At 51.0% G+C, this 18,241-nt stretch overlaps 1 protein-coding gene and 1 long non-coding RNA gene across 2 annotated transcripts; both read left to right on the top strand.

The window, feature by feature from the left end:
* The first annotated feature begins 392 nt into the window (after positions 1 to 392).
* Positions 393 to 3,424, top strand: LOC115599335 (ankyrin repeat domain-containing protein 26-like). The gene is made up of 4 exons (XM_030462129.1): positions 393 to 483; positions 1,135 to 1,196; positions 1,937 to 2,191; positions 3,203 to 3,424. The coding sequence occupies exons 1-4, from the start codon at positions 393 to 395 to the stop codon at positions 3,422 to 3,424; spliced, it is 630 nt and encodes a 209-aa protein (XP_030317989.1).
* A 971-nt stretch (positions 3,425 to 4,395) lies between these two features.
* On the top strand, positions 4,396 to 6,072 carry LOC115599326. The gene is made up of 3 exons (XR_003988320.1): positions 4,396 to 4,472; positions 5,074 to 5,119; positions 5,950 to 6,072. It is a non-coding gene; the product is annotated as an uncharacterized LOC115599326 (long non-coding RNA).
* Positions 6,073 to 18,241: the final 12,169 nt, after the last annotated feature.

The raw sequence follows: 18,241 nt of genomic DNA, 5'->3' as shown, positions 1-18,241 counted from the left end.
CCTGCTGGAGTTATGTGCTGAGCAGCAGCTCACCATCACCAACGCTCTATTCCAACAGCAAGACAGCCTGAAGACAACCTGGAAGCATCCTGGATCCAAGCACTGGCACCTCACTGACTGTGTCTTAGTGTGCCAGAGAAATGTTGGCGATGTCTGTCCTAGCCGAGCGATGCCTGGTGCAGAATGTCCTACAGACCACTGCCTTGTGCCATGCAAACTTACCCTCTGCTTGAAGCCCAAACCTAAGAGGGGTGGCAATCCCAGGGAGGAAGCTCAAAGTGAACCATCTTCAAAAAGGTATACTGAGAAACAGCTTCCAGGTAAACCTTCAAGCTGGACTTTTCGATCATCCCATAGATCCCTCTCCTGAAGCGCTTTGGCAGCACATTAACATGAGCATCCTGCAGTCCTCTGAAGAATCCCCAGGGTTCTCCTCAAAGAAAAACAAAGATTGCTTTGATGAAAACACTCAAGAGATCCAAGGTTTGTTGACAAAGAAGAGAACCGCTCACCAAGCACACCTTGCTAAGCCATCTTGCCACGTCAGAAAAGCAGCCTTTCCTCTGAATGCAGTGAGCTCCAACAGAAACTTGGAGACAGCCACAACAAGTGGTGGATCAGCCTGGCAGAAAAGACTGAACTGTGCAGGGTATGAGCCTACAGGACACCAGGTCCAAAGCCCCTACTCAGTGCAGATGCCAAACGCTTCTCACAGATAAAACCTCCATCCTGACCCCATGGTCTGAACATTTTCAGACTCTCTTCAGCGCCAGCCGTGTCATCCAAGGCTCAGCAGTTCAGCACATTACACAACAACTGGTGAAACCCAATTGGACACAGCCCTACTTCGGGAGAGACTCGTACAGCAGCTGAAAACTGGCAAGGTAGCTGGGGTTGGTGGAATCCCACCTGAAGTCTGGGAGCATGGAGGCCAAGCTCCCGATGCTCAATTTCACAAGCTCCTTGTGAGTTGTTGGGAAAAAGGGGTACTACCACCAATCTCCATGGTGCAGTCATCATCCACCCTGTACAAGAAGAAAGGAGAAAAAGTCAAACTGCTCATACTACTGAGCTATAAATCTGCTCTCCATGGCTGGAAAAATCCTTGGAAGAATACTGTGGTTTTCCCTGTAGGTGAGCACTCAGGATCTACTAAAACAGGCCTGAAGGAAGCCACTGAAAACTCTGAGGTGCAGGTATGTGAAGCCAAATATTTTGAATTAGAGTCTGGACTGGTAAGAGGCATTAGAGAATAAATTGCATTATACAGTAAGGTAAAGAAAAGTAACCAGAAAATGACTAATGGTGATGGCAGAGTCCTGCAGAGGAAGGTTGTGTTACTGTCTGAAGTTGGATACAGTCCTCTTAGGATGAGGAAAAATCCTTGCCAGATGCTGGATATTTGCTGTTCTGCTGCTTTGTTTCCAACTGAGCAGTGTTGTTGCTGCTGTGCTGTGCAGACAAACAATGCAGTGAAATGCATTTTTTCCCATGCAAAATTCATATTGAAGGGAAGAGGGAGATTTGTCTGTAACAGGCTGATGTGTGTGATTAAACGTGCCTGGTCTTCCTCTTTGTGAGAGAAAGGTCATGCAAGAAACCTTGAAATTTGGTGACCTTTGAAGCTTTCCCTGCCTCTGCAAAACGTGTGTGTTTGGCCATGTCCGGAAGTATTTGAAAAAGATTTTTTCTGATGGCATTCATGAGGGGAATAGGGCAGGCATCCTGTTGGTGTTGGGCATCTGGGGCAGGGCTGGGCAGAGGGGTCTGGAGTGCTGTGTAACACCTCAGGGGAGAGTGGAGCACATTATTTCCACTTCTGGGACATGGTTTAGTGGGCATGGTAGTGTTGGTTTCCCAGTTGGACTGGAGGATCCAGAGGTCTTTTCCAGCCTTAATGCTTCTGTGGTTCTATGCTATGACTCTGTCCATGCAGAAGGCATTAGCCCAGCTCCAGAGTGAAAGCCATTTATTCCATCAGCTGCTGGAAGATGTGCAGGAGCAGCAGCTCATGCAAGGAAGTGCAGTGACTGTTTCCCAGGAATGGTTTAATGACATTTTCCACAAACTCCGAGCTGTTGCTGAGAAGCAAGTGTACACACTGGAAGAGATGAACAAGGAATTAAAGGCCAATTGCACTGATTTAAGAGAACAAGTCTTTAACTATGAGGCTGACGAAGTAAAAAGAGAGGTAAAGTATACATTGTTTGCAGTGTTGAAGGCAACTTCTTTGGTGTAAATTTCTGCTTGTGTTTTGGGCCCCCTTCTGAGGGACCTGCCTGTTGCTCAAAAGGTCTATTTCAGCCACTGACCGAAGCTTTCTGTTGTATATTTTGTGATGTGTAGCAATATTTAAATTTGTTCTTTGTGTCTGTGTTAAGGCTAATTAACTGTTCAGGAGACTGGCTAGAATGTCAGTTAAACTGACATTTCTTTCTTCCTCTCAACCCCAGAGTGTTTGAGTGAGGTGAATACATGCTTGTGTCAGATAACCACCTTATTCTTCATTTTTCAGTTTTTTTTAAGAGGGAAGAGGAGGAAGAACTCCAGGAGTACTGTCAATGGTTTTTCCCTGTGAATCACTTTGTATTCCTAGTACCAAAATACCAGGTTCCTTTGGGAGATGGTAATTGGGTGGGTGGCTGGATGAATGGAGGACCTGTCCAGGTTTATGAAAGCAAATGTGTCAGCAGGGAGGCAGTTGTTACTCTGAAATGAACGTGGTAAGAACACAGACAGAGATGTGTTTCAACATAAGCTTCAGGTGTTTGTCAGAAGAGTTTTCAGATACAAGTATTCATTTAATTCTGTTTGTAGAATGGAGAAGCAGACCCAAGAACCATCTAATACTAAGTCTTGCCTTTAGTCACCAGAGTAATATCTGCAGTCAAACTGTGGCTCATGCATTGCAACATATTGATTTGAGTTTTGTTAAAAAAATACATGATTCAGGTATGCTGGTGTAGTGTTCAAGAGGAATAATACTTGAGCCTTTCTTAGGTATTAGAAAACAGAAATCCTCACAAGCAGCTGGTGATAATTCAGAGGTGCTCAGCTTTTGACTGCTGGTGGCAGGCAAAATTTTCCTACCTTTGGGATTGAGTCCCAGGACAGGTCTAACTGTAAAATCAAAAAAGGTTAAATTAAGGAAAGAATTCATGTTCTTGTAACTTTTTTCATGCTCATCTAACCATTTCATCAGGGCAATGTCAGAGAGCTGCAGCAGGAGCTTGGTGAAGCTCTTAAAAAGCTCTCTGTGGCAGAAGCTTCACTGGAAGTTGCTACGAGGCGCTGCAGGAACCTGGAGGAAGCCAACCTGGGCTTGGAAAAGGAATTGGAAGAGGCTAAATCCAAGGTACATGAAGTTGTCCCAGAGTTCCAGAACAAACTCCATTCACAGATTGCTTTGAAGCTCTCTTGCTGAGCAGTCCCAAGTGTTAGTAACTCTCTGCTCCTTGCAGCTGGTTTGACTACTAGGAAGAACACACTTCCTATCAGTGGAGGTCTCGCTGTCAGTCCATTTCACCATTCAGCTCACCTGGGACATCCTGGCACCAGTCTGGCTCTGAACAGAAGTCTGAGTTCTGAAGAGAACTCAGAAGCTCAGAAGAACCTGAGGCCTGGTTTGGGCCAGGATAAAGGTGATTTTCTGTTTTGTACTTTTGCTTTTAACTGAGTCTCTTTAAGTAGTTGCACTTGCTGAAGTTAACAGCAAGTTTCTCAGTGTGTGCTTCTAGGATTGATAACACTTGATGTTTATAGTTACTGCTAGAGACTGGTATGCAAAGCCAAGGACACTGCTCAGCTCTGAGGAAAACATTTTACCATCCAAGAGGATAAAGAGGTCCCACCTGAGCCCTCCTTTGGGGAGGAACAGACAAGATAGATGCCAAAATTGACCAAACAAAGTATTCCATCCCATATACGTCACACTCAGTATAAATTTGAGGGATCACGAGGGCCAAGCCGTGATTTCCGGATTTCCTGCTTCCCTTCCTTCACCCCGGCATCCTGGAAGGATCCTGTCCGTTCTCTGCCTGTGCTCCTGATCTGTGCTAGCCCATATCTGTGTGTTCCTGCCTCCAGTTCCGGACTGCTGTCGACTCCAGGAGTCCAGCCTGTTCTTTCCCAGGGCTGCCCTGCAGCCTCGGTGGTGACGTGAGAGTTATTAGGGGAGAGGGGGGGAATGTGGTTTCCATTTTCCTGTATATTTGTATATATTTAGTAATTTTTCCTATTTATTATTACTGTTTCATTAAAGTTGTGTAGTTCAGTTTCCAACCCATAAGTCTCTCTCCCTTATTCTCTCTCCTTTCTTTATCAAGGAGGAGAGATACATTAATAGAGAGCGTCTGTTATTCGGTTTAATTGCCGGGCCAGTGTTAAACCATGACAAGTAGGAAGCTTCCTAAGTTCACCCATAGGAGCAGAATCATTGGGAACAGAGATTTGCTCCTGTGAATGCAGCCAAGGTAAACATTTTGAAATCCTGTCCTCAGCTACTGCTGAAGAGCATCTGTAAGCAAGGTTGTGCTTTTTAGTCTAAAGTTACAACTCATTTGTATTTCCAGACCTCATGGTGTAATACACCAAAACAACTCCTCTTCATCCAAGCAGTACACAGCTACGTGTGGTAGGGGTGATGAGTTTTGTTTTTGAGGGCTGTACTGCTCAGAGACCAAAGAAAATACTGAACTGTGTAACTGCTTTCTTTGACAATAGAAACTGCGAGAAAGAAGATGATGCCATAGGATGTTTGCAGCTAAGCTTAAAGTTAAATTTTCTTATCTAGTATGTATGACTCTGAAGGGGCCTCACTTTATACCTCAGTGTGGGAGATCCACTATGTGTAGGAGGCATTTGGGTTTGTAGAGGGGTTCTCCTGGAGGAGCTGTGAATTTGGTCACTGCTCTCCTTTAATCCTGGAGAGAGGGCCCTTCCCTCCACTCTGCTGGTTTTTGGCCTCACTTCTTTGGCCCTTGGAGTTACTGCCTGTTTTTGTATGGGTTTGAAAAATATTTTAGAAGTTTAATATTGCGCAATGTTAATGGTGCATTTTCTGTGTAATTCTAGTACAAGCAGGAACTGGATGAATTTGTCTCTGAAGAACCTGGACATGGTAATGTGTCATGTTAGAGTAAGTAAAAAGATGACTGTTCCTAACTCTTGAAAACAACGTCTTGAAAGGTGTTTAGTTCCTGGGCTAAGCAGAGGGTTTTTTTCCTGCTAGCTTTACACTTACTTGAACGTGGAATCTTTCTGCTTACAAAATGCTTTGTAGAGCTTTAAGCAGCTGCCTGAAAAAAAAACCCAAACCAAGCAGAAAGGAATCTGACCTATTTCCTCCACACAGATACAGTTGGCTTAATCTGAAGTCACCTTTCACTAGAGTTAATCCTCAATCACAAACATAAAAGGAGCCCTACACAGAGTTTCACAGACTTCAGCCATCACTTCTCCTCCCCTGTCCATTGATTGCCTTCAGCACTGACCCATAACAGACACCCTCTGCTGTCAGTTCTTGGTCTTTGCTGTCCCTTACTCATTGCTTATGTTTTAGCTCCTCTGTTGCAGTCTTTTTTGAATAGGCAAGAAGAGGCTAATCAGTGACACAAATTATCCTTTCTTTAGGGAAAGATCACTCAGTAGTGTTCAGGCAGTCGTCAGGGGAGTTGAATGTTTGTCATCCATGGCATCGAACATGTTCTGTGATGTGAGGCCAGGTGTCCCAGGAGGAATTGCACCTATTTTGTAATGATTACAACTTTGCAGTGACTGGTGCTGTTTCAAAGCAGGAAGCCCCTGAGACAATTTCCTTCTGTTGCTGTCTGCTTTTAATCACAGAGAGTGTTCAGCTCTGGCTTCCTAGCCGTAATGTTCTGACAGTGACCTCTTTGCCCCTCTCTCCTGTAAAAGTAACACCAGGAATCTTGTCTCTTTTCTCCCCAGACACTGATGAACTTTAAACTACATCTTTGGGAACTTATTCCATATCTTGTGATGGATCAGAAGACATGAAAATATGTTTCTGTCAGTCTGAATAAATGTTCTGAGTCTGTTGGATGGATGACAGCCCTGTTGTCCTTCCCTGGTGGTTTTTTGATGCGTAGTTCCGCTCCCTCTCCCGTTCCTTTTCCCTCCTCTCCCCTTTCCCCTTCCCTCCCTCCCTTTCTTTCCCTCTCCTTTTACCCTTTTCCCTCCCCACTCCTTTACCCCTCCTCCCTTCTCCCTTTCTCCCCTTCCCCTCCCTCTCCCCTTTCTTCCCTTCCTCCCCCCCTCTCCTCTCCCTCTCCTCCCTACCCTCCTCTCCTCCCTCTCTCTCCTCCTCCTCTCCTCTCCTCTCCTCTCCTCTCCCCCTCTCCTCTCCTCTCCTCTCCTCTCCTGTTAGTCCTGTCCCCTGTCCCCTCTTCCCCTTGCCCCTCCCCTCCCTCCCTCCTCCCCTTTCCCCCCCTTCCCCCTCTCTCTACTCCTCTCCTTGTAGTCCTGTCCCCTTTCCCCTTTCCTCCCCTCTCCCCCCTTCTCCCCCCTTCCCCCTTGTCCCTCTTTCCCCCCCTTTCCCCTCCCTTTCCCCCCCCCTTTCCCCTCCCTTTCCCCTCCTTTCTCCCCCCGTTCTCCCCCCGTTCTCCCCCCGTTTCTCCCCCCTTTCCCCCCTTGTCCCTCTCTTCCCCCTCCTTTCTCCCCCCTTTCTCCCCCTTCCCCCCCTCTCCTCCCCCTTTCCCCCCCCCTTTCCCCTCCCTTTCCCCTCCCTTTCCCCTCCTTTCCCCTCCCTTTCCCCTCCATTCCCCCTCCATTCCCCCTCCATTCCCCCTCCATTTCCCCTCCATTTCCCCTCCCTTTCCCCTCCCTTCCCCTCTTTGTCCTCCCCTTCCCCCCTTTTCCTTTCCACCTTTTTTTTTCCATCCCCTCTCTATCCGCTTTCCCCATCCACTTTCTCCTTCCCCTTTTCCCTTCCTTTCTTCTTTCCCTCCCATTCCCCCCCTCCCATTCCCCCCCTCCCATTCCCCCCCTCCCATTCCCCTCCTCCCATTCCCCCTCCTCCCATTCCCCCTCCTCCCATCCCCCCTTCTCCCATTCCCCCCCTTCCATTCCCCCTTTCCACCTTTCTCTTTCCCCTCCCCTTTCCCCTCCCCTTTCCCCTCTCTTCCCTTCCCTTTCCTGTTCTTCCCTCCCCTGCCATCCTCACCCTCTCCTTTTTTGTAATTTTTGCAAATAAATTGATTTGGATTTTGGTTTTTAAATTTTCATCAGTCTCTCACCCTTATTTCTTGCTGCTACCAAATGTGCTCCTCTTTACCCTTTTTCATGTTCTGCACACCTGCTTTATGAAATGGAATAGAAAAACCCTCATATTTCTGAAGCAAAAAACATAGCTTACTTTTCAAGAGTGCATAAAGGGCCTTGGAAGTAGAAAGACTGCTCCAGAAATCACTTGGGCACCAGCAATGTGCTCATGTCTTCTGCTGCGTGTCTGGCGTGCCTCAGTTTTGAGGGCCAGAGCTCAGCTCCAGTTCCATCTTGTGGGCTAGAGGGTTCATTTTCCTAAGGAAAGCACATGGACAGTGTATTTCTTAGTGCTTTCTGATGCCACTCAAGTTTCAGAGCCTCATTCTAAAAGAGGCTTCATGGCAGCTCTGCTCTAGAGCTGTCACACGTCTCCACTCCCAGCCCTCTGATCTGCTCCCTTTCCTTCAGGCACAACTCACAGCAGTAAACACTCATCTTGCCATCTCCCTTTGGGGATCCAGTCAAAACTTGTGCTGCCTCTGCACAGAATGACTTCTGCAGCCTGACCAGCACACGACAGACACATCCTGCAGAGGGGGACAGTACTTTCCTACTTGTCAGACAGAAAGAGGAATTTGGATATTCCCAGAGAGAGCAGCTCTTCATGAAACAGGCAGTAAGCTCTAAGGCACAGACAGCTTTGCCATTAAGGTCTCTTATGAAGAAAATAATTCATTCTTGAATGCTTTTGGTGGAACCATTTGGTCCTTGCAGAGAAATCTCTAGGGGAGGCCTGTTCCCAGCGGGTCCCAAAGCCAAGCAGAGAGCATCCATCCCTTGGTGGTCAGCAGCTGGAACAAAGGACCTCATCAACAGGTTTTCCAGTCTATTTGCTAGTTTGCGTTTCCTGTATCTATGGTATATCTCTTTATGTCACACCATACCACACTGTCATTCTGAAGTTAAGAGGATATATATATAATTTTATTTCTGCAGACCTCTGCTTAGTGTAAGGTAGGGCTAAAAACCAAACCAGGTGTGTCCTGGTTTGGGGCAGGATAAAGGTAATTTTCTGTCTTGTACTTTTGCTTTCTTCGCAGCTGCTGCCCACAGACACTGCTGCTGTTGAGAATGCCAACGCTGCTGCTGCTCCTGCTGCAGACACCACAGCCTCTCCCCCTCAGCGCACACAGATATTCGTAGACCCTGGGACTGGGAGAAAAGGAAAAACCATGGAAATGAGAATGAGCCTGTTCCAGGCAGGTGAAGGACAAAGAGGGGATTGCTGAAGCAGAGTGGGCAAGGGTACAGAAAGAAAGTGTGCACCTGGCCTTTAGCAAGCCCTCTGACATTCTCTACCATTGTCCTGTTGTAGACAGACAGGGGATCATAGAATCATAGGGGTTTGAAGGGACCTCGAAAGATCATCTAGTCCAACCCCCCCTGCCAGAGCAGGGCCACCTAGAGTACCTCGCATAGGAACGTGTCCAGGCGGGTTTTGAATGTCTCCAGTGAAGGGGACTCCACGACCCCCCTGGGCAGCCTGTTCCAGGGCTCTGTCACCCTTACAGTAAAAAAATTTTTCCGGATATTCAACTTGAACCTCCTGTGCTCCAATTTACATCCATTACCCCTTGTCCTATCACTGGTCACCACTGAGAAGAGCCTAACTCCTTCTCCTTGACACTCACCCCTTACATATTTGAAAACATTGATGAGGCCACCCCTCAGTCTCCTTTTCTCCAAACTAAAGAGACCCAGCTCCCTCAGCCTTTCCTCATAAGGGAGATGTTCCACCCCCTTAATCATCTTAGTAGCTCTGTGCTGGACTCTTTCAAGCACTTCCCTGTCCTTCTTGAACTGAGGGGCCCAGAATTGGACACAATACTCCAGGTGCGGCCTCACCAATGCAGAATAGAGGGGGAGGAGAACCTCTCTTGACCTACTAACCACACCCTTTCTAATGCACCCCAGGATGCCATTGGCCTTCTTGGCCACAAGGGCACATTGCTGGCTCATGGTCATCCTCTTGTCAACCAGGACCCCCAGGTCTCTTTCACCTACACTGCTCTCCAGCAGGTCAGCCCCCAACCTATACTGGGCCATCATGTTGTTCTTCCCCAAATGCAAAACTCTACACTTCCCCTTGTTGAATTTCATCATGTTTCTCCCTGCCCAACTCTCCAGCCTGTCTAAGTCTCTCTGAATGGCAGCACAGCCCTCTGGTGTGTCAGCCACTCCTCCCAGCTTAGTGTCATCAGCAAACTTGCTGAGGGTACATTCTATACCCTCATCCAAGTCGTTGATGAAGATATTGAACAACACCGGTCCCAGTACCGACCCCTGAGGGACTCCACTAGTCACACACCTCCAACCAGATTCTGCCCCATTGACTACAACTCTCTGACTCCTTCCTTTCAACCAGTTCCTGATCCACCTCACTATCTGATCACCAAACCCATACTTGATAAACTAATCTACAAGGATGCTGTGAGAGACGGTGTCAAATGCTTTACTGAAATCAAGATAAACCACATCTACCGCTCTTCCATCATCTATCCACCTAGTAATTTCCTCATAGAAGGCTATGAGGTTAGTCAAACATGATTTACCCTTGATAAAACCATGCTGACTGCTCTTGATGACCCCCATGTCCTTGATATGCCTGGAGATAGTGACAAGAACAAGTTGTTCCATCACCTTTCCAGGGATGGAGGTGAGGCTGACCGGTCTATAGTTACTTGGGTCCTCCTTCTTGCCCTTCTTGTAGACTGGAGTGACATTTGCTATTTTCCAGTCCTCAGGCACCTCTCCTGTTACCCATGACTTACTGAAGATGATGGAGAGTGGCCTACCAATGACCTCCGCCAGCTCCCTCAGCACCCTTGGATGCATTCCATCTGGACCCATCGACTTATGGATATCCAGATTACTCAACTGATCCCTAACCGAATCCTCATCTACTATGTCCAACTTCTCATCTATCTTGACTTGGGATGTCTGGATTGAAGAGGTGGGTGATGTGGTGGGTGGGAAGTTCACGAGATGATGAGGGTCACAGTGCCATCAGGGATCCAAAGTCTTCCTGGCAAGCAGTGATGGTGCCTCAGTGTCTAGAACTTGTGCCAACACTGTTTTCTGCCTTTATAATCCCCCTGTGGGGTGGGACAAAAGGCACTTTCATGCCCTGTGTGGATGAAGCCAAGCTGGGGAAGCCCTTGAGCAACCTCATCTGGTTCATCCTGCCTTGAGCAGGGCACTCAGACAAGGAGATGCTCAGGGGTCTCTTCACACCTGAGGTATTCTGGGATTCAGAATGATCTAGAGGGTCACGGGAATAATCTCTAGGATCATGGAGCAGGAGGAGCACGGGAAGCTCATCCTGGAGCAGCTCCAAGAGACATTACTGCTGAGTGAGGCTGATGCTGAGGATGGGATTAAGAAGTGGGTTCCATGGAGACAGGGGCAGGGTTGGCTTCAGTTGAGTGGGATTATGGAACAGGTTAGGTTGGAACTAGATGAACAAATGCAAAGAGTGACCACTGAAAACTTAGGCTGGCCCTAACCCTCACGTGGAATCCTACCCACAGCACCACCAACAGTCGGCCTACGGGTTTGCCTTTTACCACAAACCTTGAATCTGCCAGCCCAAAGCAGCCATTTTCCCATATCACTGAATGGGCTCCCAAAAGTCCGAACGGTCAGGACTGGCAAACAAATGCAAAGAGTGACCACTGAAAACTTGGTCAAAACTTTTTTGGTGTCACCTTTCTGGGTATTTTTCATTAAAGTTGCTACTGTTCTTTTTTTCAAAGCTGTTTGTTTTCTTAGTGGAAATAGTGGGGGAAATCAGGAAACTCCACAACAACTCAGCTGAGGAGCAGCTCTTACACAAGGGAGAATGAGAGCTGGAAAGTATAGTAACATATGTGAGATAAATCATAGAGTCTGAACATCAGTGGCAAATATTAGTAATCCTTCCCTGGCAATGTGGAGAGACCCCCTCCTCTGCCAGCAAGGTTTTGGTAATAAAAGTTCTTCAACAAACACCTTCACTGTTGGCTCTGCATCATTTGCAGGCAGTGGGGTCTCCCGAGGTCATTAATTAATTATTTTTCCTTCAAATATATAATTGTATTAAGAGGATCCTTTCTGCAGATTCCCATGGCTCTGGAAGCAAGGGACTTTCAGAGAACAGCAGCTGTCATGAGGTCACAACCCTGCACTATTTCTGCAGGTGACTGTCCTCTGCCCTGGGCAGGAGCCAACCTTCTCCAGGGCAGCCTGCCAGAGTGAAGCCAGAGAGCCAGCAGGAATTTTCAGCCAGGAATTTTATCATATAAAGGCTCTGTGGTTATTGCGAACTGGCCTCACTGCTCCCAGCCCCACCTTCACCCCCAGGCAGAGCTGGGAGACAAGAGGCAGGGTTTGAAGAGGGACCAAACTCTCTTTGACTCAACAGGAGACCACAAACTCCTCCTGCACACTTGGACCTTATCCCTGGGTGCTGTGGGGAGGAAAGCAGCAGGTTTAGCATATCCTGGAGCTCTCCCACCCTGCACAAACCCTCCAACAGCAATCCCTGCCTCTCCCTGCACAGCTGCATCCACTCTCCCAGAGCTCATGGAAGCAGGATACTTGGTCCCGCTGCAGCCATAGCAGCCCTGCTTCCAACTGGTCCCAGTAGGTGTGGTGAACTGGAGAGAGTGGGCTCCGAGCAGGGATTTAAACCTCTCCAGCCCCAAGAGCTGCAGCTGCCCAAGTGGAGGTGCCTGGGCCTGGTGGATTGGGTCGGATGGAGCAAACTGAGCAGCTCCTCCACCCTTTTCATACTGGGCCAGCTCTGTCATCACCCTCAGACCATTTCCTCGCACTCACCAGGGCCAGGCACTGCCGTGCTACTTGCGGGCTCCTTTTGCTGTCCCCACCCAGTGCTACTGCAGTTTAGCTGCCGAGATCCCTCCTGCCCAGGGCGTGCGGCTCCTGCGGACACAGATCTTGATGCCTGTCCCATCCCCGGGCTCCTCCTGAGCCCTGGACCTGCCCCATCCTCCTGCTCCTCCAGGGAAGCAATTCCCGTTCGACCCGGAGCAAAGCCCACCCCCATGTAGGGAATGCTGCAGCAACAATCCCAGAACTGTCACAGTTGGAAATGACCTCTGTCCGTCTGTTAACAGCCCCCAAACAAAATATTTATATATCAAGATATATTAATATGTATGGAAGCTCCAGGCTCTCCCCCAGCAGGAGCATCCCTGCGTGTCCCCCACCTCTGGCTGGGTGGCCGAAGGGGTCTGCTCAACAGGACCCCAGGGTGACAGAGAAGGGGAGGCAGAGGAAGTCCCCTGGGCTTCTGCCACCCCTTCCATTCCCCAGCCCAGCCCCACTGCTCTGCAAGGAACATCCCTGGCAGGGTTCCGAATGCAGCAGGGGTGCCAGCCAGGAGCTAATTGCTGCTCCTAGGTAATTAAGAGCCCTGCAGTCATTAGCAAGAGTGGTGAGAGCAAGCCCTGGTGTCACCTCCAGCCAAAGGCATTTGCCCAGGAGCCTCACTGCAGCTGCTGGATGCGAAGTTGAAGAGCAGCTCCTGAGCAGGACAGCAGCAGCCTCTGCATGCCTGGATATTCCTGAGCATTTCCGTGCTTTCCTTTGCATTCCCATGAATCCCTGTTCTTCCCTGTGAATCCCCATGCATCCCTGCGCTTCTCTGGATATCCCTGTGCATCCCTGTGCCTCTCTGCTTCCCTATGTATCCATGTGCAGCCTCCCACACTTCCCTGTCTTTCCCTTTGCATCCCTCTGTATCCTTGTAAATCCCTGTGCATTTTCTCCTGTGTATCCATGTGCAGCCCCACACTTCCCTGTGCATCCCTGTGCATCCCACAGCTGGCAGGGAGGGAAGCAGCTACCAAAGCCCCCAGGGAGGGTGGTGAAGCCCCAGGGCTTCCTGGTTGGTGCTTTCCCTGAGCTGATCCATGTCCTCCAGGACAGCTGCTCAGCCGTGCTTCGTGGCTGCTCTCCACCCTCCCGCCCTACAACAGATTCCAGGGAATAAAAACCTTGGGATCAAACCCGTCCATAGGGCGGGGGCCCAGATCTGGCTCCTGCAGACACAAACATCTGCTCTTCCCAAGGATGTGTGGCCCTGGAGATCCCTGACAGCACAGCAGCCACCTGCAAGCCTGGGTTGGATCAGTGTTGGCAGCTCAGCCTCCCAGGGCATCTCACCAGGGTTTCCTGGGAGGCTCCACACCCAAATATTCCTCAGCATGCAGCTTCCCATGGACTTTCCCCCACTCAGGTGCCTGTAGTTGGGCCAAACTCTGCTCAGCTTCAGCTCTGCTGAGAGGATACCCAAGGAGCCCTCTGCGTGTGTGCCAGGGAGCTGGGTGCCCAGCACCCACCCTGCAGCACCCCTGGGCACATCCCATCCCAACCTCCCCATCCCACCAGCACCCAGGAGCATCAGGAGAGTGAACACGGGGACCACCAGGCAGCAGGCAAGTCCCATAGGAGACTGGGAAAGTTGTGTTCCCAGCTTGATTTGCTGTTGTCAAACGGGGAAAGAAGCTCTTTCTAGAAATACATTTGCAGGTTGTTGCCAGCCAGTTGCTGGACAGAAAGTGCAGACCTCTGGTGGTATTCCAGAGTTGTTTGGTTTGTTTTTTTTTTTCCATGGTAGGTTGCTGAGTTGACAAAAAAGATCTCAGAATGACACAGGGAAGTGTAAAACCTCCTTGGACAGATGAACAGAATGTGTCCCAGCACTTCAGCCCCATCATAGGCTTAGAAAACCCCTTCTGTCTCCTCTGCAAAGCCCAAGAAGAAGAATCCAGCCCATAGCCATGCCCCAGATGCTACCAGCAGTGTGAAAAGGCCTCTGCCAGGTGCTGGAGATGGAGCCAAAAGGATCTTGCCTGGAGACAGCCTGGCCTGGGGACGCCCAGCTGGTGTCACCTCTTGTCCATGCCCCACGTTGGACAAACCAGCTCCATCTCAGACTGGTGGTGGTTTTCCAGAAGCCCAGGCTGGGGCAGGGGAGGAAGCTTGGAGGAGTCTTCTCAATTATTCATGGTGAAATCTCAGCTGATGGAGCTGGGTCTTTCAGAGTTTGGTTCCTAATGGAGCTGCTGATGTGGCTGGCCAGTAAGCACTCCTGGGCCCTGTGCAATTCCCACTTCTCCCATCTCCCTGCCATAAAAATGCCACCTTTTGCTGCTAATGATGCATTATGCAGCCATTACCCAGGGTTCCTGGCCCTGCTGCCATGGTACAAAGAGCTGTTAGTGTGGGAAGGGCAATGTGTGCTCTCCAAGCAGGGAAATGGCACATGCTGGGATCTCCTGGGGTCCTGCCCACCCTGGAGGCTGATGGAGGGATGGAAGGTGGTCATCTCTTAGGCAAAGGAAGGGAAGGGTACCCTCTGGACCTCTTCAGCTCAAGCTGCTCTTGGGGCACTGCTCACCAAGGCACACCTGAGCATTGGATGGAGCCCAGCCTGCACAGAGAGGTTGCGGAGTCTCCTTCTCTGCAGCCTTTCCAAACCCCCCTGGATGTGTTCCTGGGGGATCCTGCTGTGGTAGGGTTGGTCGGACCGGATGAGCTCCAGAGGTCCCTTCCAACCCCTGACACTCTGTGGTTCTGTGATTGGCAGCTGCTTGAAATATCATCCACGGGCATGGAAACATGGGCTACACATCCCCCTGTGCCACACACCCCCCTGTATCACACACACCCCTGTGTCACACAACCCCTGTGCCACACACCTCCCTATGTCACACACAACCCTGTGTCACACACCCCCTGTGCCCAGCCAGCTGCTGCTGGGAATAAGGACACATGGGGACACATGTGCTCTCAGGGCCATGCTCCCCCCCCCAGCCCCCCAGCCCCAGCTGAGCTTTATTTCTTTATTATCTTGGAGCAGTCCCAAAACATCACTGGGGCTCCCTGCAGCTGTGACCTCAGCACTGGCTCCTACAAAGTCCCTGTCCCCTCTGCCACTGGTGTTTGGAAGATGTGGCTCTGGCCCTTTAGCTCTCCAGTGTCGCCAGCTGACCCTTAATTTTGTGTCCGTGTCTGCTGCCCTTCCTCAGGTAGGAAAGAGCCAGTGCCTTCCTCCCCACCTGCACATTAGGAAATAATTATCCCAATGGGTTCTGCCAGCCCTGGGTGGCCTGCAGGGGCACTTGAGAAGATCCTGGCCACTGAGCTCACACCTGAGGGTAGAGGGACATGGCTGTAGCATCTCCAGGACCTCCCACGGGGCTGAGGATGGAAGATCCCAGCCCTGTCCAGCCATGGGAAGGGCTGGGTCAGTGTGGAAGGGGCAGCAACCCAGACATGTCTCAGAGGGGCAGGTGTGAGTTATCCTGGGGACATTTAGGCCACCTCAACAAAGCAAAGCACTGAGTGACTCAGGACTGAGCTGGAAATGGCCCCAGTGTCCTCTAAGGGATACATGGGAGGACAAGATGTACAGCATCTGGTCTGCTGGAGATCCAAACCTCTGCCCCAGACACCATCAGCAGGAGAAGGCTTGGGAAGGACTGGTTCTGGCCATCAGATTTAATCCCAAGGAAACAGGATGATGGGAGCTTTCCATGGGTCCTTTCAGGGCTGGGAGCTCCTCTCCCAGGGACAAGCAGACCCCAGCCTACACCAACAGGCACCCCTGGGCTCTGGGAGCACCCAAGTCCTGCTGCCCAGAGTGGCTCTGGTGAGGGCGTGGGGATGCTGGGCCATCAGCTGGTCCTGTGGGTGCCCTCAGACAGGGGACAGAGCCACCCCCGCGGTGCTCAGCACATCATTTCCCCACGCATCTCCAAACTTTTGCTGCCTGACCCTCACCCACCAAAGGCAGGGCGTGACCTGGGTGCCACCCTGCCCATGCTGACAGCCATCCCTGGCCAAGCACTGCCACCCTGTGGCAAGCTCCCTGCTCACCTCTAAAGGGGGGGGATGCCCCTGGACTCCCACCCCAGAGCTCCACATCCGTGGCACTGGCTGATGAGGGTACCATGAAGGTGGTGGGACAATGGCACAGGGTGCCCAGGGAGGGGGTTGAGGCCTCACCCCTGGAGATGTTCAAGGTGAGGTTGAGGATGCTCTGAGCACCCTGATCTGGGTGAGGGTGTCCCTGAGACTGCAGGGCTTGGACCGGGTGACCTTGAGAGGTCCCTTCCCACCCAAACCACTCTATGACACCCCGGTCCCCTCTGCTGGTGCTTGTGACCCCAGCCCAGCACCTAATGTCCCATCTCACCCCTGTGCTGCTGCTTGACTGTTTTCCTGACCAAACATCTCCAGGACTTAAGCAACAGCAGCCAAAAGTGGGTTCCTCCAGCCCTATCCCTGAGGAGCTCCTGTCCCTGCTCTGATTCCCCCAGCACCCAGACTAATAATGAGGGTTATTAATCAATCAGGAGACGTGGGAGTGTCATTATCAGGGAATCATTCCCCATGGAACGGGGTTCCCATTCCTGGGTGGTGGCTCAGGAACTTATCCCCAGGCCATCTCCTGGTGACTTCATAAAGGCGTCTGTAGTGTAACAAGGCAACCAGGTGCCACTAATTGCCAGGGAGTGAGCATGAGCTTGTGTCAAGCCCACCTGTGCCTAATTAGGGTGGGCCCCCACTGCACATGAGCAGGACCAGGGGGCCAATAAAAGGCCTCAGGGTGAGGCTCTGGTGGTGCAGCTGGCTAAGACACAGTACTGCAATGCTGAGGCCCCGGGTTTGAGACTCCTCAGAGCCTCACCCTGAGGGCAATGAGCACTAGTAGCCCAATGAAGGTAATACAGTGCTCCAAGAGCAACTGACCCCTCTGCAAAGCATGCTCAGGACTCACCTTTTATTGGCCCCCTGGTCCTGCTCATGTGCAGTGGGGGCCCACCCTAATTAGGCACAGGTGGGCTTGACACAAGCTCATGCTCTCTCCCTGGCAATTAGTGGCACCTGGTTGCCTTGTTACACTACAGGGGTCAGGGTGTGGTAGGGAAACTGAGGCACGGGGTGGGGGATTGCAGTCACAGCATCACAAGGAGAAGCTGGGCAGTTGGCAGCCCTGCCAGGGCCTGGTGTCCTGGTTGTAACCCAGATCTTCCATCAACAGCTTGGGATGCCATCAGCTCCTCTGCCCCAGACTGCTGACCCCTTTTCCAGCCCCTGGTGGTTCTTATTTGTTCCCCTGAAATGTTCTGGCTGAGGACAAAGGTTCCTTGGTGGCACTGCTGGCTGTGTTTGTCCTGCCCCTCTCTGCAGGTGTGGGAATGGTGTGCCAGCCTTGCACCCCTCTGTCACCTCTGTGGGTGATGGTGAGGGACATCCTGATGCTGCTCCCAGATATTTTGTGGTGCTGGTGACAGCACCGTGGCCCTCAGGACACATTCCTGGATGATGGGGCTGAGAGGAGCACCCAAGGGGCCAGGGACTGGGTCAGCAGGACAAAGGTGGCCATGGCAGTGCAGATGTTCCTCTGGGGATACAGATGGGGAGAAATGTGATGGGGCACCCAGCACCAGTGAGCAGCTCTGGCATAGGGGTGACCTGAAGTCCCCATCTCCCCCTCCTTTCAGGGGGGGGGGGGGCCCAAAAGCAGACACAGAGGGTCCCAAATCTCACCTGTGGATTTCAGATGTTCCCAAGGCAAGGGATGAGGGACTGAGGCTGCCTTGGTGGGACTGGTACAGAATGAGACAAAGCCAGGTGTGTCTCAGCTGTTTGGGACTGGTGAAAATGAGCCACCTGCTGGGTTTTAAACCTCAGGACCTGGATACTGGGACAAGGAAACAGGGACACCCAAGGCACAGGAGGGTGGAATCCCAGATCTTCCCCTTTACCCAGTCCAGACCCCGGGTTTAGCTCCTGCCCCACAGCCTGTCCCTGCATCCCCAGGGCAGGAGGGACACCGGTGACACCAGGGGATGGCCACAACTCAGAGAAAGAGGTGAGCTCAGAGCAAGAGGTGAGAGAAGCCATGGCTGGGACTGCCTGGGGCAGGAGCTGCCATCCCTTC

This window comes from Calypte anna, chromosome 18 (genome assembly GCF_003957555.1).
Source record: "Calypte anna isolate BGI_N300 chromosome 18, bCalAnn1_v1.p, whole genome shotgun sequence".
Classification (NCBI taxonomy): domain Eukaryota; kingdom Metazoa; phylum Chordata; class Aves; order Apodiformes; family Trochilidae; genus Calypte; species Calypte anna.
This window is presented reverse-complemented; position numbering and strand designations above follow the sequence as displayed.

Excerpts from the sequence above, each read along its gene's own strand:
- LOC115599335 (XM_030462129.1), top strand. The coding sequence starts at position 393 with ATGAGCATCCTGCAGTCCTCTGAAGAATCCCCAGGGTTCTCCTCAAAG. Across the intron at positions 484-1,134 it reads AAACACTCAAGAGATCCAAG|GTGAGCACTCAGGATCTACT; the intron begins GTTTGTTGACAA and ends TTTTCCCTGTAG. Across the intron at positions 1,197-1,936 it reads CTGAAAACTCTGAGGTGCAG|AAGGCATTAGCCCAGCTCCA; the intron begins GTATGTGAAGCC and ends CTGTCCATGCAG.